This window comes from Sus scrofa, chromosome 9 (genome assembly GCF_054392235.1).
Source record: "Sus scrofa isolate SSC_HxYL_T2T_F1_AM1 chromosome 9, Sscrofa_HxYL_maternal_Yorkshire_Landrace_v2.0, whole genome shotgun sequence".
NCBI lineage: Eukaryota > Metazoa > Chordata > Mammalia > Artiodactyla > Suidae > Sus > Sus scrofa.
Window position 1 is genome coordinate 39862727 of NC_139391.1, and position 27968 is coordinate 39890694.

General features: G+C 42.2%; 1 protein-coding gene across 6 annotated transcripts; it reads left to right on the forward strand.

Annotated features, from left to right (window-relative positions):
- The first annotated feature begins 2627 nt into the window (after positions 1-2627).
- Positions 2628-27940, forward strand: DLAT (dihydrolipoamide S-acetyltransferase). 6 transcript variants are annotated; one of them, XR_014814379.1, is made up of 14 exons: positions 2628-2951; positions 3443-3544; positions 4325-4449; positions 4607-4760; positions 8554-8680; positions 12017-12204; positions 13474-14571; positions 17892-18354; positions 20527-20619; positions 20942-21049; positions 23431-23546; positions 25690-25852; positions 26612-26748; positions 27154-27940. XR_014814379.1 is itself a non-coding variant. In NM_213994.2 (14 exon segments), coding segments are annotated over 14 exon segments (1944 nt in total). In that variant the 5' UTR covers positions 2628-2672; the 3' UTR covers positions 27284-27875.
- The last annotated feature ends 28 nt before the right edge of the window (positions 27941-27968 follow it).

Genomic DNA, 27968 nt, shown 5'->3' on the forward strand with positions numbered 1-27968 from the left:
GAACCCGAAACTTCATGGTTACTAGTCAGATTCATTTGTACTGCGCCACAACAGGAACACCTATAAATTTTTGTAACTATAGTTACAATATAAGCACTTTCACTAATAACAATTCTTCCATTGCTTCTTCCCTTATTTATAAGTAGTTTAACATAATTGCAACAATTTAACAATACAGTTGCTCTACTCATTATTATTTCAAATTTGCTTTTTTTTTTTTTTGCCTATTAGGGCCACACCTGTGGCATATGGAAGTTACCAGGCAAGGGGTCCAGTTGGAGCTATAGCTGCCAGCCTACTCCACAGCCACAGCAATGCAGAACCCAAGCCTCATCTGTGATCTATACCATAGCTCACTGCAACACTGGATCCCCAACCCACTGAGCAAGGCCAGGGTTGGAACTCACATCCTCATGGATACTAGTTGAATTCATTTCCACTGTGTCACAAATGGGAACTCCTGCCTTTCCATTTAATCTGGGAATTTCCTCAGTTGTATTGCCTACATACTATTCTGTTAGCCAACTGAGCTTAATCTTTCTCTCCTTTTTGAATAGTTGCATTTTTCCAACTACTTTTGTTATAAAGATACTAAAACTTTTTTTTACTTTGTTTTGGATGCCGTAAGGATATTAGACTACAATTTTGAAGAAGGATGTAAATATTTCCCCCGATTCTTATTTTCTACTAGATTGCCATCTCTAAAAACAACCAATATTCAGTGCCCCCAATGAGTGCATCTCCTTCTCTTCAGTCTCATTAACAGTGACATTTTAGACTTTTTTTTTTAGGGCCGAACCTGCAGCATAAGGAAGTTCCCAGGCTAGGAGTCGAATTGGAGCTGCAATGACAGATCCTTAACCCACTGAGGAGGCCAGGGATTGAACCTGCATCCTCATGGATACTAGCTGAGTTCATAACCCATTGAGCCTCAATGGGAACTCCGAGATTTTAGAGTTTTTTCAAGTTTCCAATTTAAATAGGCATGAAATATTATTATTATTATTATTATTATTATCTCTTGGCTATCTTATTTTTTCAAATGCTTAATTACTAGCAAAGTTGAACATGTTTTCAACTGTTGGTTTTTCCTCTATCTTGTGTTCTTGATGTTCTCTAACCATCTGTTCACTGAAGACTTGGGAATTATAAATGCAGTATGTGCTTCCCTTCTGGTCTAATGCCACCCCCAGCTCAGAAATGAGATATTTTCTAATTATAGGGTGATAACCCTACAGTAGAAGTGTACCTAACAAAAGTAGGTAGAAGGAATTTTATGGCAAACCAGAATCTCAAGTCTGTTTGGTAAACCTGTATCTTCATACAAATATGTCTAATCCTGCTACAGTACTCCTGAATGTGGGAATGTATCTTCCTCTCGCCTGCCTTTCACACACTGGCTGGAAAAACTGTTCAACCCAGTTTCCTGTTGTGTTAGAGGTCTAAAATTAAATCTTTGTAACCCAGGAGTTCCCCTCCTGGCTCAGCAAAAACTAATCTGACTAGCATCCATGAGGGCCCAGGTTTGATCCCTGGCCTCGCTCAGTGGGTTAAGGATCCAGCGTTGCCGCTTAGTTGTGGCTTAGGTGGCAGATGAGGCTCAGATCTGGAGTTGCAGCTGTGGTGTAGGCCGGCGGCTGCAGCTCTGATTCTGGCCCTAGCCTGGGAACCTCCATGTGCCTCAGGCGCGGCCCTAAAAAGACAAAAACCAGGGAGTTCCCGTCGTGGCGCAGTGGTTAACGAATCCGACTAGGAACCATGAGGTTGCGGGTTCGGTCCCTGCCCTTGCTCAGTGGGTTAACGATCCGGCGTTGCCGTGAGCTGTGGTGTAGGTCGCAGACGCGGCTCGGATCCAGCGTTGCTGTGGCTCTGGCGTAGGCCGGTGGCTACAGCTCCGATTCAACCCCTGGCCTGGGAACCTCCATATGCCGCGGGAGCGGCCCAAGAAATAGCAACAACAACAACAAAAAAGACAAAAAAAAAAAAAAAAAAAAAAAAAAAAACCAGAACCAAAAGAACAAAAAAACCTTTGTAACTCAGCACAGCCTGCGCAGAGCAAGACCCCATACCTAGTGGCCCTTGGGTGTGCAGAGGGCATTGCGGGAGCACCGAGATGCCTATAGGGCATCCCTGCCTAGTGTCAACGCAGGAGCGCCTGGACCCCGCCCCTCAGCTGCCAGCTCTCGGCGCCCAACAGGTCCTCTTCTCATTTTTCCCTCAAGTCGGGGCCACGCCCCTCAGCCCACTTCAGGCCCCTTTCCCTGTATCAGTGGGGTGTCTCCTTTTTCGGCCTTTCCCTTTCGGCCAGGCCCTTCACTGCGCTTGGGTCCCATTCTGCGAAATGCCGCCACCACTACGACCCTACCACCTTCCGCTTCTCTCCAAATTAATCTTTCCAAACTCGGCCTGCGTGGGCTCCGCTGGAATGTCCTTGTCCCTCGTAGTTTCAGTGTAGCCGCCCCAATCAGCTCTCGGCCACCCTTTACCCCATTCCCTGGAGAAGAGGGTAGGTTTCACACATTTCTGGACCGCGGAGGGGGTTGGGTGAACCTTTGAAGCCCATTTTACGACAACGTGCGGCTGGGCGGCGCGGCTGACGGCAACGCCGCGCGCTTCTTGGAGAGGTCACTCCGGAGACGGCGTTGGTTTTGGGGTGTGGGGTCGGTGGCACTATGTGGCGCGTGTGTGCGCGACGGGCCCAGAATGCAGCCCCAAGGGCAGGATTCGGGGCACGGTGGACGGCTTTGCGGGAGGAGCCAGGAGCTCCGTGCGCGGCCCCTCGGGCTGGCTCTGTTCCGGCTCGTTGCAGCAGCACGACTAGAGGGTATGGCAGGAGCCGGGCACTCTGCGGCTGGAGCGCCAGCTCGTGGGCCACACCTCAGAATCGTATCCTACTGCAGCTTTGGGGGTCTCCTAACCGCCGCTGGTATAGCCTCCCCCCGCATCAGAAGGTGAGCCCCAGACATGTTCTTCGCGGGACCCCGTTGTCCTTCATGCAGACTTGTTGGCTTCGGGTACTTTCTCAGAGGCCTCAGTGATCCCCCCTCCCCCCTGTCCCTTAGTATACTGTTTCTCACGGTCCTTTCTCCAGTACCCAGCTTTGCTGTAGCTCTGAAACGTCGCTCTCCTAATCTATTCCATTGATGGAAGAGCTCCAGGCTTCCCTCTCCTGACATGTTACTTTGAAAGAAGAACCCCAAGCCCGGGGCTCTGTGTGGAATGTCTGCTGAGTGTGTGCTCTGTTAGATTCACTTAGGACTGTGGAGCGGGAAATCTGTTACTGGAGAGCTGGTGACTGGAATTCTCTTTATATCCCTAGTACTGAGTGTGTGATGGGATTCGGACTTTGCGTTAAATTAAATTGAATTCATTGGAACGTTAAACCAGTTTGAGAGTTGGGTAGCTCTTTTTAAATTCAATGTTGCTCCTTTTTCTCTTCCAGGTTCCATTGCCTTCTCTTTCCCCCACAATGCAGGCAGGGACCATAGCCCGCTGGGAAAAAAAGGAAGGGGACAAAATCAATGAGGGTGAACTAATTGCAGAGGTAAGTTGTTTTAAAATATGCAAATTAGGAGCTGGCTTAGCTAAACTGAGCATTAATTTTCAGAGTGGGTCGTGTCATCCCTTTTGCTTAAGAGACTGAAATTTTTTTTACAACTTTATTAGAGAAGATTGGTTGCTTGAGTTAGCAGCCGCTAGCCACACTAATTTGCAGCTAAGATGTTTTTAATAGTAATTCATCTCTTTCAAAAATTTTTTAAAATTATAGTTTATTTAAATAATTCCTTGTTTCAAACCTGTGATGGAGGCTTTGTTTTCACATGATTGTTAAACTATATGATTTGATTTTATTCTTTTTTTAATGGCTGCTCCTGAGCTAGGGATTGAGCCTGTGCCTCTGCAGCCACCAAAGCCACTGCCGTCGGATTCCTTCTTTTTCTTTTTCTTTTTTTTTCTTTTTGTCTTTAGGGCCACACTTGTGGCATATGGAGGTTCCCAGGCTAGGGGTTGAATTGGAACTGTAGCCACTGGCCTACATCACAGCCACAGCAACGCCAGATATGAACTGTGTCTGTGACTGTAGCCACTGGCCTACACCACAGCTCGCAGCAACTCTGGATCCTTAATCCACTGAGCTAGGCCAGGGATCAAACCTGCATCCTCATGGATACTAGTCAGATTTGTTTCCACTGAGCCACGAGGAAATTTCTGCAGTCACATTTTCTTAATCCACTGTGCCACAGCAGGAATTCCTGAACTATATGATTTTAAGCAAGCTTCATACTGACAGCACAAACCTGAGCTCCTGCTTTTGTGTTAAAAGGTTGAAACTGATAAAGCTACTGTTGGATTTGAGAGCCTGGAGGAGTGTTACATGGCAAAGATACTTGTTGCTGAGGGTACCAGAGATGTTCCAGTTGGAGCAATCATTTGTATAACTGTTGAAAAGTGAGTAGTAATTTTCAATTTAGTAATTTGTGGTAATTTGTGAAACTTAGATGATTGCTGGAACATTTTATCCCAGAATTGAGAAATTAAAGGCTTCTGAGACAACTAAATCTGCTTTATAACCTCCTTATACTTACGCATTATTTCACTTTCTTAGGCCTGAAGACATTGAGGCCTTTAAAAATTATACATTGGATTCTTCGGCGGCACCTGCCCCACAAGCAGCCCCAGCCCCGACTCCTGCAGCTGCTGCTCCAGCACCCACACCTTCTGCTCAGGCTCCTGGTAGCTCATATCCCACTCACATGCAGGTGAGGCTCAGCCTCTGGTGTTTGCTCTAGAAAATTTGTGATTAATTCAGTATTTTTCATAGATGACTCTAACATCCTGAAACTGGCATTAAACATGGCTAGTTTTTTTGTTTTGTTTTGTCTTTTCAAGCTGAACCCGTGGCATATGGAGGTTCGCAGGCTGGGGGTCCAATCAGAGCTTCAGGTGCCGGCCTATGCCAGAGCAACAGCAACGCCAGATCCGAGCCACGTCTGCAACCCTCACCACAGCTCACAGCAGTGCTGGATCCTTAACCCACTGAGGCCAGGGATCAAACCTGCAACCTCATGATTCCTATTTGGATTCTTTTCTGCTGTGCCACAACAGGAACTCCAAACATGGCTAGTTTTTATCATTTGAAAGTAGACATTTTTTTTTTTTTGCTGGGGGTGGGGTGAGGGTGGGGATTGGCCGTGCCTATGTCGTGGAAGTTCCCCAGCCAAGGATCAAATCTGTGCCACAGGAGCAACCTCAGCTGCAGCAGTGGCAATGCCAGATCCTTAACCCACTGCATCACAAGGGAGCTCTGTAAGTAGAGATTTAAATGTGAAGATTGACAATTTTTATTCCTAGTTGTTCTTTCTGGTTATGTGAACTTTGGAAAGTTCTTTTATTTACTTTTTATTTATTTATTTTTTTTTGCTTTTTTTAAGGCCACACCTGAGGCATGTGGAAATTCCCAGACTAGGGTTTGATTTGGAGCTGCAACTGCTGACCTATGGCAATGCCAGATCTGAGCCGTGTCTGTGACCTATACCACAGCTCATGGCAACTGTGGTGACTCCAGGGATTGAACCCACATCCTCATGGATACTAGTTGGGTTTGTAACCTGCTGAGCCACAAGGGGAGCTCATGGACAGTTCCTTTATTCTTTCTTGGCCTCAATGTAGCAGATAGAATAATGCTTGGTACTTCTCATTCAAGAACGTTATGTTAGATTCTGAGGATGGTTTTGTACTTATGTCTACTCCCTGTATAAACAGAATTTTTAGTAGGCCCCTAGTATTGTTTATTGAATGGAAGTTCCCGGTTGGTGTTTTCCCTTGACATGTGGTGTTATATTTTCTAAGAACAGATGAATAGCATCAATAAGTAACTAAACTAACAATAAGGAATAAATGTCAGGAGTTCCCTTGTGGGCTCATCGGGTTAAAGATCTGGCCTTGTCACTGCTGTGGCTCTAGTTGCAGCTGTGGCACATGTTTGATCCCTGGCCTGGGAACTTCCATATGCCTCAGGCATGTCCAAAAAAAAGAGAAAAGTATGTAATATATAAGAGTATTGTACAAAGCTGAAGGTGGTAAATGTAGTCACTGTTGGATCTGTAAAATCAGTTTCTGATAAACTGATTTGTTTATTAGATGTTAGGATTATCCTGTGTATATTTGTGTGTTTCAGATATTGGAAATGGATGAAAACTATCTGTACTTTTTCTGAAGAATTAAGACCTGAACTTTTCCTTCAGTAGTTTATTTGTAGAAATTTTTTTTCCTTTCTTTTTAGGTCTGCACGTGCACCATATGGAAGTTCCCAGGCTAGGGGTTGTATCTGAGCTGCAGCTGCCAGCCTAAGCCACAGCTCATGGCAATTCGGGGTCAACCCACTGAGCAAGGCCAGGGATCAAACCTGCATCCTCATGCTTTTTTGTTTGGTTTTTTTAGGGCTGCACCTGTGGCATATGGAGGTTCCTAGGCTAGGGTTGAATTGGATCTGCAGCTGCTGGCCTATTCCACAACCACAGCAGTGCCAGATCTGAGCTGCATCTGTGACCCACGCTGCAGCTTGCCACATCGCCTGATCCTTTAACCCATTGAGCAAGGCCTGGGGTTGAACCTGTATCCTCGTGGATTCTAGTCATGTTCTTAACCAGCTGAGCTACAGTGGAACTCCATATTTTAGAAATTTTTGAATGGGAATAATTTTCTTCTTCAGACACCATGTCCTATTCCATGATATATAAATCACTCATGGTGGAGTTTTGCCTGATGTTCAGTTTGCACATTTGTTTCATCCTGTTTAGCAAATCCTGTCTCACTCCATAAAGCACATTTCTCTGTATCTTGTGTCTGTGGCTTTGTGTGCAAGTGTTAGGGTTCTTAGTTTTCTTTTAAGATATGGTATAGAGGTTATTAGATCCACTAATTTTTAAGAAGTAGATGAAGATGACAAATTCTGACCAAGAAAAACATTTTTAAAATATTCTAATTAGAGTTCTAAGTTTTGTCTTTTTTTTTACTCCCCCACATTCCTGAGACGTCATCAGTGATTTTTCTCTCAGCATAATCCTGTTGTTAATTAGATACAAAAGACAAGATAACAAACAAAACCCATAACTGAGTAAGCATCTGAATTTAGTGGACATAAAAGCCATATAGATAGGAAAGCAACTTTTAATTAATTAATTTTTTTTGCCTTTTTAGGGCTGTATCCGAGGCATATGGAGGTTCCCAGGCTAGGGGTCGAATGGGAGCTATAGCTGCTGCCCTATACCACAGCCACAGCAACGTAGGATCCAAGCTGCAACACCGGATCCTTAACCCACTGAGCAAGGCCAAGGATCTAACCTGTGTCCTCATGGGTACTAGTCAGATTCATTTCCACTGAGACATGATGGGATCTCCCAATTTTTAATTTAGATTAGCCAATCTGATGTTTAGATTTTACTGGGGTGGAAGTGACTATTGTAAGAATAGTTCTTTTTTTCTTTTTCTTTTTTTTTTTTTTTTTTTTTTTTTTGGCTTAGCCATTTTCTTGGGCCGCTCTTATGGCATTTGGAGGTTCCCAGGCTAGGGGTCGAATTGGAGCTGTAGCCACCGGCCTACGCCAGAGACATAGCAACTCGGGATCCGAGCTGTGTCTGCAACCTACACCACAGCTCATGGCAACGCCAGATCCTTAACCCACTGAGCAAGGCCAGGGATCGAACTCGCAACCTTATGGTTCCTATTCGGATTCGCTAACCACTAAGCAACGATGGGAACTCCAAGAATAGTTCTTAATATATTTTTGAACTTTATTTATTTTTTGGGGGGGTCTTTTTACTATTTCTTTGGGCCGCTTCCGTGGCATATGGAGGTTCCCAGGCTAGGGGTCTAATCGGAGCTGTAGCTGCTGGCCTATGCCAGAGCCACAGCAACTCGGGATCCGAGCCGCATCTGCAACCTACACCACAGCTCACGGCAACGCCGGATCGTTAACCCACTGAGCAAGGGCAGGGCCCGAACCCGAAACCTCATGGTTCCTAGTCGGATTTGTTAACCACGGCGCCATGACGGGAACTCCTGAACTTTATTTTTTAATTTTGGAAAGGTATCTGAAAAATTTGGAAGCAATGTGGTTTCCTCTGAATGAAAACACAGATACTAGTACAGAGCACAGCCAGATTTTAATGGAGAAGTCCAAACTAAGGTCACTGTGGAAATGAAACTTGTAGCTTAATCTAAGTGTTAAAAAAGATGAAAAGATGCTTTGTGCTTAGATATTTATTAAGGAATTAATTTTAACTGTCTGGAAAAAAGTCTTTGGAGGCTGGAAAAGTATTAGGAGGGTGGGTCAGAGTATGGCTGCTACTTTAAAGCTTTCGATTTGAAAGATTTACATGTAGGGACACTCATGAGGCATTGAGCTTTCGCTGTTGTGTAGGCATCAGGCAGATGGGAATTAGGATTGTCATAGTTGCCATCATTCTGTAAAACTGTTCGCTTGCCTGAGTGCCATTGTGTCCAAAGCTTCCTAGTATTAAGCAGTAATAAAAGATGTGTTTGTTTCTACAGGTGGTTCTTCCTGCCCTCTCTCCCACCATGACCATGGGCACAGTTCAGAGATGGGAAAAAAAAGTGGGTGAGAAGCTAAGTGAAGGAGACTTATTGGCAGAGATAGAGACTGACAAGGCCACTATAGGTGAGATTTCTTCAGCTCTTAACTGTCGAGGCGCTGAGTTTTTTTTTTTCTTTTTCATTTTTTTGTCTTTTTTAGGGCCGCACCCGTGGCATACGGAGGTTCCCAGGCTAGGGGTCTAATCAGAACTGTTCCTGCCAGCCTACACCACAGCACAACAACAGATCCAAGCAGCATCTGTGGCTTACACGGCAGCTCATGGCAACGCCAGATTTTAACCCACTGATCGAGGCCAGGGATTGAACTCTCAACTTCATGGTTCCTAGTTGGATTCGTTCCCACTGTGCCCGACGGGAACTCCATCTTTTTCTTTCTTTTTTTTTTTTTTTTTATTTTAGGGCTGCACCCGTGGCATATGGAGGTTCCCAGGCTAGGGGTCACATTGGAGCTACAGCTACCAGCCTACGTCACTGCCACAGCAATGCAGAATCCAAGCCACGTCTGCGACCTGCACCACAGCTCACAGCAATGCTGGATCCTTAACCCACTGAGCGAGGCCAGGCATCAAACCCTCAACCTCATGGTTCCTGGTTGGATTTGTTTCTGCTGCGCCACAACGGGAACTCCAATGCTAAGTTTTCTAATGAGGGAAGAGGCTTGCTGTTCTGTCCTATAATGAGTGAGTGATAGCATGAAAAATTTTAATTCTTGGAATTCACTTTCTGGAACAGAATATTTCATAACCCAAGTCTGCATGGTTAGATTTGTCAGTCCTGTATTACACTCATTGAATCAAAGCTATGTCAACTTACAGATTATTTTTAGGCCAGAGTTTGCTTCTTAGCCTTCTCATGTTACTGAGAAGCTGTATCAAGAACTGACATTATCTAAACTGGGCAAGGGAAAAAAAGAAATAGGAGAAAATAATATCCAAGGCAGGAAAATGCCAAAGAATTTTAGCTGACTTTGAGGGAAAACTGAAAGCAGTGTTTAGATTTTTTTTTCATAGTTTGAGAAAGACTGATAGAGTGCATTACCTGTTCAGATATCTTATCATATTACCTTTTATTCCTTCTCTGATTTGTTTTTATGCTCAGAACAAAACTCAAAATAGACCGTCATACTTGTCATACTATGCATAGATACTTGTAGATAGATAAATTTCTTTCGAGTCCAGTCCCCAACGATGGCAGTAGGAGATTCTGGGCATCCTCTGCAATGGTTGTTTTCAGGTTTTGTTCTTCAAACCCCATGGTTCCTTGATGGCACCTTGGGGCAAAGGAGAACTTAATAAGCAGGACTCCACTGTTCCCTGCCCCCCTCCTCCACTTCCACCAGGGCAGCTCCTTTTTATCTTTTTGCATCTTGTTTTTCCTCCCATAAGATTTTCTTAGAAGAAAAAATTGTTTGTTAAAAAGAGAGAAACGAATAAGAACCTTGGCAACAATAGATCTGCTTTTCATTTGAACTAGAATACCAATGTTGCTATAGAGACTGATATTCTAGAGACAGTAGTCACTAGAGAAGTATTACTTTGGTCAAACTCTTTAAACTCTATTGTGTGGAGTTCCTGTTGTGGCTCAGTGGTTAGCAAACCTGACTAGTATCCATGCGGATGCAGGTTTGATCTCTGAACTTGCAGTGGGTTGGGGATCCGGCGTTGCTGTGAGCTGCGGTGTAGGTTGCAAACTTGGCTTGGATCCTGCATTGCTGTAGCTGTGGTGTAGTCCAGCAACTACAGCTTCCATTCAACCCTTAGCCTGGGAACCTCCACATACTGTGAGTGCAGCCCTGAAAAGACAAAAAAAAAAAAAAAGGAAAATTAAAACTCTATTGTGTGGAGTTCCTGTCGTGGCTCAGTGGTTAACAAATCCGACTAGGAACCATGAGGTTGTGGGTTCGATTCCTGGCCTTGCTCAGGATCCACTGTTGCTGTGAGCTGTGGTGTAGGTCGCAGGCACGGCTCAGATCTGGTGTTGCTGTGGGTCTGGGGTAGGCAGGTAGCTGCAGCTCCGATTTGACCCTTAGGCTGGGACCCTCCGTATGCTGTGGGTATGGCCCTAGAAAAGACAAAACAAACAAACAAAAACTATTGTGGCCTTGAAGTCATCTTCTTTTTTCTTTTTTGGCTACATATTTGGGAGTTCCTGGGCCAGGGATCAGACCTGAGCCACAGCAGCAAAGGTGCCAAGTTCTTAATTCCTAGGCCACGAAAGAACTCCCATAATCTTCTTTTTATACGTGTCTTTTATTGGATATTAATTCTCAACTATTAAATGGAATGATTCATCAAAGACCTGTCCATCAGGGAAAGGTATAACACCACAAAAAGCCAAGATCTGGAAGGCAAAAAGTTGTCTTCTGTAATGGCTTCTTTTTCTTTTGCAGCCCTTCGCATTATAGTTCCTTGTAAGAAGAGCAGGAACTGAGTAAAGTTGCCACTATACAATCTTTTGTTATGCCATATTTCTTCATATTGAAATATTTGGTGTCATACCAAGTATAACCTCTTTGAAGAGCTCTCAAAGATGCATATAAGAGTGTAATCCCACAGTACTATCACGCTTAGTATCTCTTTTTTTAAAAAAATTTTTAAAAACTTTATGGCCACACCCACAGCATGTGGAAGTTCCTAGTACATGGATTGAATCCAAGCCGCGTTTGTGACCTGTGCTGCAGCTGCGGCAGTACTGGGTCCTTTAACCCACTGTATCAGGCTGGGGATTGAACCTGTGTCTCCACAGCAACTTGAGGCACTGCAAGAGGCTTCTTAACTCACTCTCCCTGAAGTACTGGGAACTCTGGTACCTCTTTTGGTTTGATCTTTAGCAGTACGGCTGATGCCATCTTGGGGTCTTGTGGGGTCTACAGGGAGCTGCCCTTGGAGATGTTTTTAAGAAAATGTTCAGAACTAACTACTGCCTCTAATCTCTTAGAGTTTTGGCATTCCCACTGTAACCATGAGGATGAGGGTCCATCCCTGGCCTCGCTCAGTGGGTTACAGATCCGGCATTACCGTGAGTGTGGCATGGGTCACAGATGCCTCTTGGATCTTGCATTGCTGTGGCTGTGGTATAGGCTGGCGGCTGCAGCTCCAGTTTGACCCCTAGCCAGGGAACTTCTATATGCCAAGGGTGCAGCCCTAAAAAGCAAAAATAAAGAAAAACTCTTATAAGTTTATTCTGGATATTTATTTAGTATTTACTTTGTATTAGATGTTGTTTCTAAGTACTTGTTAAATATTAATTCACTTAATTTTAATAATATCCCTGTGAGAAGCTAAGACACAGAGAGGTTAAATAGCTTGCAAAAGGTTATGTGGAAAGTTTGAAGGAGTAGAACCTTTTAATTAAAGTTCCATATGGTGTTTTTTTTTTTTTTTTTTCTTTTCTATTTAAGGTTTTGAGGTACAGGAAGAAGGTTACCTGGCAAAAATCCTGATCCCTGAAGGCACAAGAGATGTCCCGCTAGGAACCCCACTTTGTATCATTGTAGAAAAAGAGGCAGATATACCAGCATTTGCTGACTATCGGCCAACTGAAGTAACTGATTTAAAACCACCAGCACCACCACCTACCCCGTCCCCGGTAGGTATGCTTCTAGAATTGAGGGAGCAGAACACTTCCTTATTCATCTCTAAAGTAAGGGATTCAACTAGATGATATTCTGGGTTCCTTCCAGCTCTAAAAGTCTGTGAATAAGGAAGGGGATGGATGGTTAACGTTTGCAGAGTGTATAGCACTCCACCATTCACCTAACGGTCAACAGTTTGATTTTTTTATTTTTTTTTATTTTTGTCATTTGAGGGCTGCACCCACAGCATAGGGAGGTTCCCAAGCTGGGGGTCAAATCGGAGCTGTAGCCGCCGGCCTACACCAGAGCCATAGCAACGCCAGATCTGAGCCGTGTCTGCGACCTACACCACAGCTCACAGCAACGCCGGATCCTTAACCCACTGAGCAAGGCCAGGGATTGAACCCGCAACCTCAAGGTTCCTAGTGGGATTCGTTAACCACTGAGCCACGACAGGAACTCTAACAGTTTGATTCTTGTAGCTGCTTTTTTCCTTGCTGTTTTGAGTTTTGCTGAGAACAAAGCTGATGTGACATGTTCTTTTTCTGCTTTGTGTAGTTATACATGTGGAAGGTAATGCTTTGTCACCCATTTTCTGAAGAATTTATAGTCTTGCTGCTGTCAGTCTTTGTAATACATGGAAACCTTGACGTAAATGGCTTATTTTGCATAAAATTTAGTGTGTTGTTACACACTATATACTGTATAGTTATAACACGAACTCGTATGAGTTCCAAGCATCAATAACACTGTAATGAGGCTTAAGCAGACATACAGTTATGTGAGTTGAGACTTGGTACATGTTTCTGTCAGAGAAAACTTGATTTCTGACTGCCATACTTTTATGAGGAGCTGGCTAGTAGTGGTATTGGTTTATTTTGGTTTATTTTTTATTGTATTTTCAACATGGAACCTTCTAGAGTAATTTATTATTTTGAAATCAGATTAAGTAAAAACAAAAGCCATATAGTGTGACAGAGAATGAGAATAAAGAAGGGGCAAGAGATTAAAGTTAAGTAGGACTATAAGGCTCCAATATCCTGGTCACCAGTATTAAATTCCATGTCCTTCCATCTCATCAGAGAGTAAGAGAACTTGACTTTGTTCTTTCCTTGCCATGATGTTATTACTATTCAAATTGCTGTATTATGTTGGTTAAACAAGAAGAATGGTCAGTGATCTCTGGAAAAAAGGTGAAATTTATTTCATTGCAACAGTGAACTCTTAATCTTTCAGACCAATCTTTGCAGCGGTGAATTAAAAATTTGTAACTTTTTCAAAAGGTGACCCCTGTTCCTCCAGCTCCCCAACCTGTAGCCCCTACACCTGCAGCCACCCGCCCAGCTACTCCTGCTGGACCAAAGGGAAGGTTGTTTGTTAGCCCTCTTGCAAAGAAATTGGCATCAGAGAAAGGCATTGACCTTACACAAATAAAAGGTAAGTCTGTTTCTGTGGAATTATAAGGTAAAATTTAGTTGAGTTTCCTCCTTAAGACCAGAGAGTACAACTATAGTCATCTGGAACAGTGGGGAGAAGGATGAGGGAGAGTGTTATTTCCTTTCGTGCCACCCAGAGTAGGAAAACTTACTGTGCTTTATTTAGTCTAAGACCTGCCTATATAACTCAGATAGCTTTTTTCTATTTCTATTAGCGGGAACTGCTTAATTGTTGGTGAAAGTATGATGTGTTTGTTCAGCAACTGTTTGTTCATTTGGATTATAGGACTTGATTATGTAATAAGAAATCTGTATTAGTGGTAGGCTGATTGAATATGCAAATATTGTTTGGGAGTACACAAAACAAAACTTGAAGCTGGGGTGATTTGAAATGACTTAAAATAGTAAAACTCATATAAGACTGAACATTCCTTGAGGGCAAAGGAAAATGCCTTACTCATCTTTTTCTCCCCAAAGAAGAAGTATAACTTAGTGATAAGAGCAGGAGGTCTTAAATCAGACCATCTGGGGTTTAACCCTGTCTTTACAATTAAATGGACAGGGAATATAGCATATAGCATAGAGTATTGGCTCTGGAACTTAAATGCTCTGCTGTATTCCACATTTTGTGTCTCAGTTTCTTCATTTGTAAATAAAAAAATACATTTACTTTTAGCTTGTGAGGATTAAATAAATTAACAGTGCCTGTGCATAGAAAGCATATATAGATATTAGCTGTGATGATAATAACTTATTAAATAAGATTTGAATCCTAAGAAAATAATAAATCAAGTGATGTGCTAGTAACAGGCCTATGTGTAGTCATGACTGCTTTTGGACAGGGTGGTTGTGTAAGATCTTTCTGCTTAGGTGACTTTTTTTTTTTGTCTTTTAGGGCCGCAGTCATGGCATAGGAGGTCCTCAGGCTGGGGTCCTATCAGAGTTGTAACTGCCAGCCTACACCACAGCCACAACAACGCTGGATCCGAGCTGTGTCTGTGACCTACACCGCAGTTCACGGCAACGCCAGATCCTCAACCCTCATGGATGCTAGTCGGGTTCACTAACCACTGAGCCATGACGGGAACGCCTGCTTAGGTGACTTTTGATCTGACCTGAAAGATGAGAACAAGTCAGCTGTGAGCCAACCATGTGAAGAACTGGAGGAAAAGCATTTTGGGCAAAAACCAGTCTGAAGTGAGAAAGAGAAAAGGATAAATTGAGGATGCCGAAGAGGAGAAAGGGCAGATGATTTGGCAAGGAACAAAGTCTTTGAGAATGTAAGATGAGATGGGATGGTTTTTGGTAGGAATTAGGAATTTTGTTTGGTTTTATAGGAGGAAAGAGAATATGGGCTGGGTTTATAGGCTTGGTGGTAGAAGACAGGGAGAGTACCTCTCTGGTGGCTGCTCTCTGATTAGTAGAGTATAAAGTGAGAGGATCAGCTGGAGAGTTTGCATGGGGAGGTTTGAGGTTAGAGAGATTGTGAGGTAGTGTTCTCAGAGATTGTAAAAGTGAATTCAAGGGGAAAATGATTTAATTTCTGGGTAGTTTTGTGCCTCTGAATTTATAGTACAGTCACTCAGCTGGGTGTGTACTTTTTCCCACAGCAGTGTTAAGCTAGTTTGGTGCTGGCACTGAGAAGGCAGGTGTTTCAGACTTTGATCAGGGAGTGAGTGTGACAGTGATCCACTGAGTATGAGCTGGGTAAGGAGGAAGTAAAGATGAGGCTGACAGCAGATGCTGAGAGCAGAGGAGTCAGTGGAGTGGAGGTCTTGATGAGGCTGAAGGAATTTTGCAGTGGGGGAGGGAGTGGTCTGAAATAAATGAGCTGAAGAGTCCCCTTGTGGCACAGCAGGTTCAAGACCTGTTGTCAAAACTCCATCTCTGTCACCGGTGCCAAATGCAAAATCAGAGACAGAGTTTTAGGTGAAGGAGAAGAAGATAGCTTTATTGCTTTGCCAGGCAAAGGGGGCCACAACAGGCTAATGCCTTAAAGACTGTGCCCCCCTTGAGAGAGATTAGGAGGTGGTTTTATAGTTTGGGGAGTGGAAAATAGGGCCACAGGTAAGGATCAGGGTAGAGGCAATCTTGCATTGTTTCTCAGAGCTGGTGTTTAGTAACCCTAGGACTGGTTGTGGTGGTCTTCCTTCTTCATTAAGTTTTTCCATTTGTTGGAGGTTTCAGTTTTGCAGAAAGGCTCAAAGATATTGTTAGGTATATTCCCCAATGAAGAAACAGGATCCTGCCCCAAGCTGCACTGTTGTCTCTTAGCTGCTCCTCCCTGGTCTCTGTATCCCTTCCCTGATTAGCAACTGCCCTTTGGAACTCAGGGAAGGTCTTGGAGGCTGAAGTTTATTCCCTAAAATCAAGGAATGGAGGACATAGGAAGGCTTGTGTGCACAGGAGCTTCACAGAGCCCTGCTCGATTACAGATCCAGTGTTGTCACTGCCGGGGCTTGGAGTTGCTACTATGGTGTGGGTTCAGTCCCTGGCCCGGGAACTTCCACATGCCGCAGGCACAGCCAAAAATTAATTAATTAATTAATTCAGGGAGCTGAGAGGACCAGTGGTTGGTGTTTTCTGACACTGAACGTAATGTTTTTTTTCCACACCAGCAGTCAATTTTCTGACACCACCTGGGTATCCAGCAATTCAACCTTATTCTTTGTTCTTTCTTCCTTTCTTTTTAGGGCCGCATCTGTGGCATATGCAAGTTCCCAGGCTAGGGGGTCAAGTCATAACTGCAGATGGTGGCCTGTGTTGCAGCTTGTGGCAATGCTGGATCCTTAACCCACTGAGCAAGGCCAGGGATCGAACCTGCATCCTCATAGATACTAGTTGGGTTTTTAACCCACTGAACTACAATCGGAGCTCTTCAACCCTATTCTGAAAGTAACTCTCCAGAGTTAGCATCAGACTCCTCAGGTTTAAGGGCTCAGTTACACAAGTCTGCTCCCATTTCAGCTGCCAGGTGCAGGTCCAGGGGACCACGCATACCTCTTGACCCACTGACTGTAAACCAGGTGTTCTTAAGACCCCCTCCCCAGGTGCGATAATTTACTAGAACAACCCACAGAACTCAGGGAAGTACTTTGTTTACTATTGCCTGCCTATTATACACAACTTAGTTGCAGTCCAGTAGAGGAGATGCATAGCGCAGGTAGGGGGTTGTGGGGGTGGTGCTGAGCTCCTGTGCCCTCTCTGGGAGCACCACCCTCCTCCACACATTAATGTGTTCACCATCCTGGAAGCTCCAAATCTTGTTGTTGAAGATTTCTATTTATATAGGGATTGATTATTTTATAGGAGTTGTGTGGCATAGTTGATTCTGTCATTGGCGATTGGTTACTGAACTCAGTCTACAGTCCCCACTCCCATCTCCTTCCCCCAGGGACAAATTGCTTTTAGCAAATTTGACGAAAATAATCATTTGGGGAGAAAACTGTTTTGGAAGCCTAAACCCTTTGGTTTGTCTTAGTGCTCCCCATATTATGGTTTATATTTCTTGGATGCAAAGCAGGCCTGGTTGGAAGGGGAGGTGATGGTTTCTGTCTTTGATAAAGGAGGGTGCCTAACAGGGGTGCTGCTGTCTGTTTTAGAGCTCCTGGTGAGAAAAGCACAGTCCCAGCAACTCTGTTTTCATAATGAAGGAAAGAGTTGGGACCAGTTGCACACAACTTCAAAAGGAATAGTTTTAAAAGGCTGCCTTTGGAGAAGATGAGTCAGTTTGACCAGTTTTTTTTCTGGAAGTGAGCTAGTGAAAAGTTTTTTAACAACTAAACTCTTAATCTCCTTAGAATTAAGGTTAAAAATTACCTACTTGGTCTAACGTTAAACCTAAGGGGTGGTGGATGGGAGGATGAAGGAAATGGAATGAAAGTGTTGAGGGAACTTTGAAGGTCTTTCCTCGTGTGAAACATGGCACCTATTTCTGTCATAATCTCTGACACAGACCAGTGTAGAGCCCTGGCTACTGTGAGAAAGCTGTGAATGATGGAGACCACATAAGGAATGAATTTTGCTAAAGATGAGATCATTGCATTTGAGAGTTATTCGTGCTCTTTCAGGGTGAAAAAAAAAAAAATGACTTACCTGATTTGTCCAAAATAAAAATCATTAAACAAAATAAAAGAAGGTGTGTGGGGGGAAGGTTCAACTTAATTAGGTAAAACTCTTAAAGAGGAGTTCCCATCATGGCTCAGTGGAAATGAATCTGACTAGCATCCATGAGGGTGGCCTCGCTCAGTGGGTTAAGGATCCAGCGTTGCTGTGGCTGTGGTGTAGACCAGTGGTTGTAGCTCCCATTTGACCCCTAGCCTGGGGAACTTCCATATGGCACAGGTGCAGCCCTAAAAAGACCAAAAAAAAAAAAAAAAAGTAAAGAAAAAGAAAACTCTTAAAGAGAAATGCATATAGTAATATGTGTTATAATTGAAAAACACCACTATAGGTCTAATAAGAGCACTTTGTGTGAATTAAAACTAGTAATTGACAAAGGTGGTATTTTTAGGGAAAACTTCAGGGTAGGATTAAGGCAGTGGCCCCTTCAGCAGGTCTTTGTAGAGAACCTTGAGGAACTTGCTCTGTAGGATCAGAGTGCCGATCTTGAGGGATCAGTGGTACTTTCTCGTTTGCGGTATTTCTGTGTCTCTTCTAGGGACAGGACCAGATGGCAGAATCATCAAGAAGGACATTGACTCCTTTGTGCCTACTAAAGCTGCTCCTGTGAGTTATGTCTGGCTTTTTTTTGGTTGCATTTTGTCCCTCAGGTGACTTTGTCTAGCCTGTCAGACCCTCTCATACATTGTTTATGAATGAAATAGCCAATCAGAACCATGTTTTCTTTCCTTTTTTTTTTTTTTTTGGTCAAGCTCTGGCCAGAGATCAAATCCACAGCACAGCAGCAGCGACCTGAGCCACTGCAGTGACAACTCCAGATCTTTAACTTGCAGTGCCACAAGGGAACTCCTAGGAACTGTGTTTTCTTTTGTATGATTTCACTGGTTAGCAATGTATAGATATGAATGTGTGGTAATTCATCACATATACTGTATTGAAATGCATCCCATGGACTTTCTATTATGGTGCAGCAGAAACAAATCCAACTAGTATCCATGAGGATGCAGGTTCAATCTCTGGCCTTGATCAGTGGGTTAAGGATCCAGCGTTGCCGTGAGCTGTGGTGTACGTTGCAGATGTGGCTCAGATCCCGAGTTGCTGTAGCTGTGGTGTAGGCCGGCCACTGTAGCTCTGATTAGACCACCCCTAGCCTGGGAACTTCCATATGCTGCGAGTGCGGCCCTAAAAAAGGAAATGTATCCCAAATTGTTTTTCCTTTTGGTTTTGAGTTTTTTTTTTTTTTTTCCCCAGTGTAATTTTTTTCCTAACATATCATCTCCTTATTCAGACTCTTTTTGTTTTGGTTTTGTTTTGTTTTTGTCTTAGGGCTGCACCCGTGGTTCCCAGGCTAGGGATCTAATCAGAGCTGTAGCTGCCAGCCTGTGCCACAGCCTCAGCAGCACCAGATCCAAGCCATGTCTGCAACCTACACTGCAGCTCACAGCAACGCCGGATTCTTAACCCACTGAATGAGGCCAGGGATCGAACCCACAACCTCATGGTTCCTAGACGGATTCGTTTCTGCCATGTCACGACAGGAACTCCCCCGGAATCTGTTTTTAAAAGAATGCTTGCAAGTTGGTTGACTAGGGTTTGAGTTTTATGTGGTTGATTAGTCTACAGAAGGATTAAGTCCACGTACCCAACTCTTTTTGATCAATAAAGATGTTAAGATAATCAGCTGTAAGAAAAATTATTTAATTATTTAGATATTTACTTTAAAATGACAGATTTGTCATTGTTTCTTAACACCGTTCAGAAAAATGAATTACCTTGTTACATTTATCTAAGTCCTTTCAATTTAAGAATACTTTTCTTTCTTTCTTTCTTTTTTGCTTTTTTAGGGCTGCACCCACAGCATATGGAGGTTCCCAGGCTAGGGGTCAAATCGGAGCTACAGCCACTGGCCTACACCACAGCCACAGCAACGCAGGATCCAAGCCACATCTGCGACCTACACCACAGGCCACAGCTCGGGGCAACGCCAGAACTTTAATCCACTGAGCGAGGCCAGGTATTGAACCTGCATCCTCACGGTTCCTAGTTGGATTCGTTTCTACTGTGCCACACAGGAACTCCCAAGAATGCTTTTCTTGAAGAAAATTTTGCAAAAACAATTATTTTGATAAAACTAATCATTGGGTGTACTCTAACTCAAAGAAAAATGATACAGCATGATTGAAACAAAATTCTTAAATAAGCACAGTCTAAAACTAGTCCCTTTTGATCCCTTGGGATAGAAATAGCTATTTTTCTTTCTTTCTTTTTTTCTCCTTTTATTTTTTAGGGCTGCACCGGAGGCATGTGGAAGTTTCCAGGCTAGGGGTTGAATTGGAGCTGCACCACAGCCACAGCAATGCCAGATCCCAGCTGCATCTGTGACCTACACTGGAGCTTGCAGCAACACTGGATCTTTAACCCACTGAGTAAGGCCAGGGATTGAACCCCATCCTCATGGGTACTAGTTGGGTTCTTTACCCACTGAGCCTCAGTGGGAACTCTAGCTATTTTTCTATAAGCCTTTTTTTTTTTTTTTTTTTTTTTTTTGGTTGTCCATACTCCACCCCCCACCCCACAAATGCGCAACTTTCTGGCCTAGGGATTGAGCCAGCACCACAGCTGCAGCAATGCTGTATCCTTAGCTCTCTGAGCCACAAAGGAACTTCCTATAAGCCTTTTAATTTTTTCTTTGCCATCTGTAAGTCACTAGCAGTTGTTAACAGTTGCTTATGCTAAGACGAATGGACATTTACTAAGAACTGTTTTACTTCCCTCTAGACTCCAGCAGCTGCTGTTCCTCCCCCGAGCCCAGGAGTGGCACCAGTTCCCACAGGGGTCTTCACAGATATCCCAATCAGCAACATTCGTCGAGTAAGAGTATTACCATCACTCTAAACCCAAAGCTTTTGGGGGCATTTTTGCCACAGTTTGAAATACTAACAAGAGACTTTAAAATTGGGAATCTAGATGATTAGTTTAAGAGATGTTTGCTTTGACCAGTTTAATTCTTGGGATACACAAACACTGTGTTCTGATTAAATACTCTTGGAAGGGGCTGAGTTACTGTGCAGTCCTCCATCTTCCGGTTCTAATACTGCTGGAGGTAAGCATCACCAGGGACAAACAGAGCCCTGAATTAAATGAGGGCTTATTTCAACTCGAGATAATTGGTTTTGAATCTCTTTCATTTCAGGTTATTGCACAGCGGTTAATGCAATCTAAGCAAACCATACCTCATTATTACCTTTCTGTTGATGTAAATATGGGAGAAGTTTTGTTGGTACGCAAAGAACTTAATAAGGTAAAAGATCTGGAAATTCCAACTATAAATTCTAAAAGTCTTGTTTTTTCTCACTAAATATTTACATTTTTGCTTGTCTTTTTGGGTACAGTGTGCCAGTTAATGATGGGAAAATGGGTGTCATCTTAATTTTAACTTGCAGCGAATATCCTAGAGAATTTTCGTTTTCTAACCCTTGATTAAAGCTGATGTTTAACGTTGACTTTGCCATGGGTCCATTTTAGCCTAACATAGTCACTGTGATTCTGAGACAAATTCAGTGTCTTTTGGTAGGTAAGAAACAGTATGTTTATTTTGTGTTTATAGTTAATTACCAAACACCCACTTGGTGTTTAGCACAAGGCACTTTTGGGAACACAACATGAGGCATAGTCCTTCTCCACGAGTTTATTAATTGAGGAGATAATGCATGCAAAAGAGAGAGGAGGCAGTTTTTTTTAAGGTAAAAGATACTCATTTGTAGATCAGTCTCTTTATGGTAATGCCCCTTGTCTGTTATTACACTGTATAGGTTAAGTGTAGCAGGAGCTCAGAGAAGGGGAAGACTAGGGCGAGTGGTTGGAGGATTCACAGTTGTGTAGAAAAAACCTGGTTGACAGTGGAGACTAAGAAGGGTTTGTATTGGCCCAGAAGTTGAAGAATGTTCAATCTAATGATGGAATATCATAAAGGTAACATGCTTTAAAAAAGGGAATAATATAGCATGTGTGGGAGATAGATTACCTTTTCTAGAGTGGATACACAATTGTTGATTTAAGGAAGACCTTGATATATAAGCAGAAGAATTTGGACTTGATGAATTAGATATTAACTAAGAAACCAGTGACATGATGATGGCAGTATTTTAAGAAAGCTAAGTCTCATTGATATATACTGGCACAACTTAATGGCAGAAACTAGTTATGCTTGTCATGTAAGCATGAAGTGTTGGCGCTAAGGGTCTGGACTAGAGGATGGCACTATGAATGGAGTAGGAGAGAGGGATGGGAAAGATATTTTCAAGGAAATAAAAGGTAAAAGCCAAACACTTTAGGGAGGCACACACAGGTTACCTATAACCTCTCCTATCTCCTTATCCTGGAAGAGAGCCAGGCAGCTATGTGTTTGTAGCAGAGTGTCAAATGCATTTTCTGTGGGTTTTGATGTGTTTGTGAGGTTTTTGTTCTGTGTTATATATTAGGACGTTGTTACATTAATTGATTTTCAGATGTTAAACCAACCTTGCATTCCTGGGCCAAATCCCATTAGTCATGGTGAATAATCCTTTTCATATATTGCTAGATTTGGTTTGGTAAAAAAAAAAATTTTAGGATTTTTGCATCATATATTCATAAGGGATACTACTGATCTATGTATTTTTTTTTTCTTTCATTGTGATATCTTGGTCTACAAATACTGGCCTCATAGAATGAGTGGGAAAGTGCTTCCTCCTCCTCTGATTTCAGGAAGAGTTTGTGAAGAATTGATTTTGATTCTTCTTTAAATGTTGATAGAATTCACCAGTAAAGCCATCTGGGTCTAGGCTTTTCTATGTGGGTAGTTTTTAATTACCAGTTCAATCTCTTCACTAGTTATAGATCTGTTCAGAAATTTGATTTCCTTTTGATTCATTTTTGGTAGTTTGTGTCTTTCTATGAGTTTTTCCATTTCATCTAGGTTGTTTGTTGACATATGGTTGTTCATAGTATTACCCATAATTCTTTTTATTTCTGTAAGGTAGATAGTAATGCCCCCTGCTTGATTTATTTTTTTCTTTCAGATTTTAGAAATTTGAGTTGTCCTTTTCTTTGTCAGTTTAGCTAGACATTTGTTATTTTGTTGACCTTTTCAAAGGACCAACTTTTTTGTTGTTGAGATAAATGAAAATAAAATCATACCATAACTTATAGAATGCAGCTAAAGCAGTGCTTAGCAGGAAGCTTACAAGTGTAATGACACACATTTAAAAAGATGGAAAAAAACTGGGAGTTCCCGTCGTGGCGCAGTGGTTGGCGAATCCGACTAGGAACCATGAGGTTGCGGGTTTGGTCCCTGCCCTTGCTCAGTGGGTTGGCGATCCGGCATTGCCGTGAGCTGTGGTGTGGGTTGCAGACACGGCTCGGATCCCGCGTTGCTGTGGCTCTGGTGTAGGCCGGTGGCTACAGCTCTGATTCGACCCCTAGCCTGGGAACCTCCATATGCTGCAGGAGTGGCCCAAGAAATAGCTAAAAAGAAAAAAAAAAAGAAAAAGAAAAAACCCTCAAACTTTTGGTTTATTTTCATTCCTTAATCCACCTTAGGACATTTGTATATGCACCACCTCCCACCTTCTCAAGATTATGTAGTTTCAGTCTTTTTGAGAAGAGAATTTAAGAAACAACAGTTTTTTCTTGTCTTTGCAGATGTTAGAAGGGAGAAGCAAAATTTCTGTCAATGATTTCATTATAAAAGCTTCAGCCTTGGCATGTTTAAAAGTTCCTGAAGCAAATTCTTCTTGGCTGGACACAGTTATAAGACAGTAAGTATAACACTGCTGGGGAAGGTATATATCATCAGCAGGTTTTTTTTGTGCTACCTAATGTATATACAGGGGCGTTCCCACTTGTGGTACAGCAGAAGTGAATCCAGCTAGTAACCATGAGGTTGCGGTTTTGATTCCAGGCCTTGCTCAGTGGGTTTAGGATCCGGTGTTGCCGTGAGCTGTGGAGTAGGTCACAGATGCAGCTCGGATCCTATGTTGCTGTGGCCAGCAGTTGTAGCTCAGATTAGACCCCTAGCCTGGGAACTTCCATATGCCCTGGATATGGCCCTAAAAAGATAGATAGATAAGATAGATAGATAGATAGATAGATAGATAGATAGATAGATAATGTATAACCAGGAGTAAATAAATAAATAAAGTATAACCAGAAGTATAGAGAGTAAGGAGGAATAGAATACACAGGGGGAGTTGACTTCCACAGGCAACATAATGTGAAAACAACATAAAACTATTTCTGATATTATGCTATTTTATTTCTGAGCTATTTCTGAGATAATGCTAAATGTAGTTGTATGAGTTCAGGAAAGGGAGATAAGCTTAGAGATATCTATAATTAAGTTGATAACAACTCTGACAAAGCAGGATTTAAATGGTTTTGTTCACTAAATAGTTCCACTAAACTTTAATGGGGGCAAAATTGAAACAAAACCAAAAAACTGTATTTGTCAATGCTGTCTTGGTATGTGACTGGCATGGTACTCTTAGTGTCTTTCACATGTTGTCTCACGTAATCCTTATGACCACTTTATGAGTTAGGTGCTTTTACTCCCACTTTCTAGATGAAGAAACTGATGCTCAGTAAGTTGAATAGCTCTCTGGGTTAATATGTTAGTAAATAGCAGAACTGTGGTTGGAGCTAGGATTCTGATCCCTATGTAGACTCATTTATTATTACAGCAATAGTGTATACGTTAGAATATTGATCTATGGCTTACAGTGACCTTCTCAACCTTTAATCTTGAGGTCCACTCCCAAGAGGCAAACACAGCTTTTAAACTATTATTCTTGTTGCCACTCATGGGTAACAGACTTAACAAGTATACATGAGGATGCAGGTTTGATCTCTGGCCTTGCTCAGTGGGTAAAAGGATCTGGCGTTGCTGTGACTGTGGTGTAGCCTGGCAGCTGCAGCTCTGATTTGACCCCTAGCCTGAACCTCCATGTGCTAGGGGTGTGGCCCTAAAAAGACCGGGGGTGGGGGGGGGGGAAAGGAAGCTGGAGTTCTTCCTTCATGTAAAGTTTTAACTTTTTCTTCTTTCTCCCTCCCCTCCCCTATTATAAACAGTGCTGCTGTGAACATTGGGGTGCATCTATTTTTTTTTTTTTTTTTCTTTTTTAGAGCCAAACCCACAGCATATAGAAGTTCCCAGGCTAGGGGTTGAATCAGAGTTACAGCTGCCAGCCTACGTCACAGCCACAGCAACTCGGGATCCTTTAATCCACTGCGCAGGGCCAGAGATTGAACCCACATCCTCATGGATGCTAGTCAGGTTCTTAACTTGCTGATCCACAGCGGGAACTCCTTGAGTCCTTTCTAATTCTCGAAAATGCTAAACCTTTTTTTATTTTTCCACCTAGGCCCGTGGTGTTAGTCAGGGCAAATGGGGGTATTAGAGAGTACATGTGAAACCAACCTACCGACAGATTTCTCATTCATTTTTAAAAAGTGCAGCAAGTCTAGGAGAGGGCACAGCAAAATGTAAAAACTAGGGAAATTACTTTTTCCTTTTTTTTTTTTTTTTTTTTTCGTTTTTTTGGGCCGCACCTGTGGCATATGGAGGTTCCCAGGCTAGGGATCTAATCAGAGCTACAGCTGCCAGCCTACACCACAGTCACAGCAACACCAGGTCCGAGCTGCGTCTGGGACCTTCACCACAGCTCATAGCAATGCCGGATCCTTAACCCACTGAGCGAGGCCAGGGATCGAACCTGCAACCTCATGGTTCCTAGTTGGATTTGTTTTCTCTGCGCCATGAGAGGAACTCTGGGAAATCACTTTCTAGCTGAAAAGTAGCAAAAAAATGAAGTATATACTAATATTCCTGCTTAACTTGACACATAAACTCTTACAGTTAAACATTGTTGATGGTTATTGAGATTTACTATTTTTTTTTAATAGAAATCATGTTGTTGATATCAGTGTCGCAGTCAGCACTCCTGCAGGACTCATCACACCTATTGTATTTAATGCACATATAAAAGGACTGGAAACCATTGCTAATGATGTTGTTTCTTTAGCAACCAAAGCACGAGAGGGTAAACTACAGCCACATGAGTTCCAGGTGAGGTTCTTATTTACCTTCTGAATGTTATGTTATTTTGACGAATTTCTTTTATATTTATTCTGGCTGCACCTGTGGCAAATGGAAGTTGCCAGACTAGGGGTTGAATTGGAGCTATAGCTGCTGACCTATGCCACCGCCACAACACCTTAACCCAGTGAGTGAGGCCAGGGTTCTTAACATCATGTTGGGTTCTTAACCTGCTGAGCCATGGCGGGAACTCAAATTATGTTATTTTTAAAGCTGACATTATGCTTTTATTGTATTTTCCACCTGTTGATTCTGCCTTCTTTTCTCACTAACAAAAGGTCTTGAAAATAAATAAAACGAGCAGCCTATCAAAAGCTGAAAATGATGTTTTCAAGTGGTGGGCAAAAGCCACACAACTGACTTTTGTTCATATTGTTGTAGTTGTATATTTTCAATAAAACGTATTCCATTCAGGCCTTTTTTTTTCTATGTATAATTAGCAAATAGGAATTGTATATATTTAAGGTGCATACTTAATGTTTTGGTACATGTATACACTGGAGTGATCACAATAATCATGCTAATTAACATATCCATCACCCCATATACCTACCATTTTCCTTTTCCTCTCTCTCTCTCTCTTTTTTTTTTTTTTTTTTAAATGACAGTTGGGAGTCCTTTCTTAAAGTAAAATGTTATTGTAAGGTCTTTTCACAAATGTTTGTCATTTTTTCTGATTTCTGTTCACAGGCAGTTACCATGATCAGTTTTTAATCTTTTTTCCTCTAGGGTGGCACTTTTACAATCTCGAATTTAGGAATGTTTGGAATTAAGAACTTCTCTGCTATTATTAACCCTCCTCAAGCATGTATTTTGGCAGTTGGTGCTTCAGAGGATAGACTGTTTCCAGCGGATAATGAAAAAGGGTAAGTACCAAAATGGAGAGGGAGTTATAGACTGTTACTGGCCATGGCATATTACAGCTTCAGGCAGAGTCGGACGTTAAGCATAGAATGAAGTTTCTCCCAGGGCAGCAGCTCTTATTTTACTATATGCACTTGGTCCTGTTTGGGATGAGAAGCCTTATTTACTCTAGATCAGGGGTCAGCATACTTTCTCTTGAAGAGGCAGTAAATATTTTAGGCTTTCTGGGTCATGTGGTCACTATTGAAATTCTCTGCCATTGTAGTTTGAAAGCAGACGTAAGTAGTAATAAATGATGTTATCTGATTGCGATTATAAGGTAGGAGTTGGCATTTGGGCTAAGTACAAGCAAAAATCTAGTGATTGCTTTCAGAATTCCTAATGGTGTTTTTATTATCTTTTTCTAGATTTGACGTAGCTAGCATGATGTCTGTTACACTCAGCTGTGATCATCGGGTTGTGGATGGAGCAGTTGGAGCCCAGTGGCTTGCTGAGTTTAGAAAGTACCTTGAAAAACCAATCACCATGTTGTTATAATTAACCCAAGAATTTCTAGACACTCCCAGGTCACACTGGTTCATTCTTATGAAGATATAAATATGTTATTAAACACATGGTTGTTTTTATTTTAAAATTAACCAGTTATCGTTGAGTCTGTCCAGATAAGTTATTTGTGATGGGCATTACTGAATTTTTTAAAATGCCAATTATATCCAAATATTGTGCACATTTAATAAATGTAAGATTTTAATCTGTGTACTTCTGATCAAGAGACACGTGGCCTAGCCCTCCGGTGATAAGTACTTCCACTGGGAAATGTAGAAATAGAATTGTGGTTCCCTGTTGAGACAGGTACATAAAAGTAACCTTGATGAGATCTTGAGATTTTGAAATTTAATTGCCTCAAATGTTTTTCATAGATTTGAGAGAAAAAGTCAAGAAAGTTATTTCTCTTGGAGAAAGTATTTGAATTGAAGCTTGATTTTGGGATTTAAACCTAATTTAAAACTCTGTTACATAATCTTGGTTTATCATGGATGAGACACATAAAGAACTTCAAGGAAAATAAGTAAAATTTTAAAAGTCAGTATTTTCTTAGAACTTTCAACCAACTGTTCTTTATTTTCCCATGAATTCAGAAATGGGTGTTTTCTCCTCTTGAGATGAAGATATAAATATGAAAGCTTCTTGGTATGAGGATTTGTGTGGGTATTTATTTAAC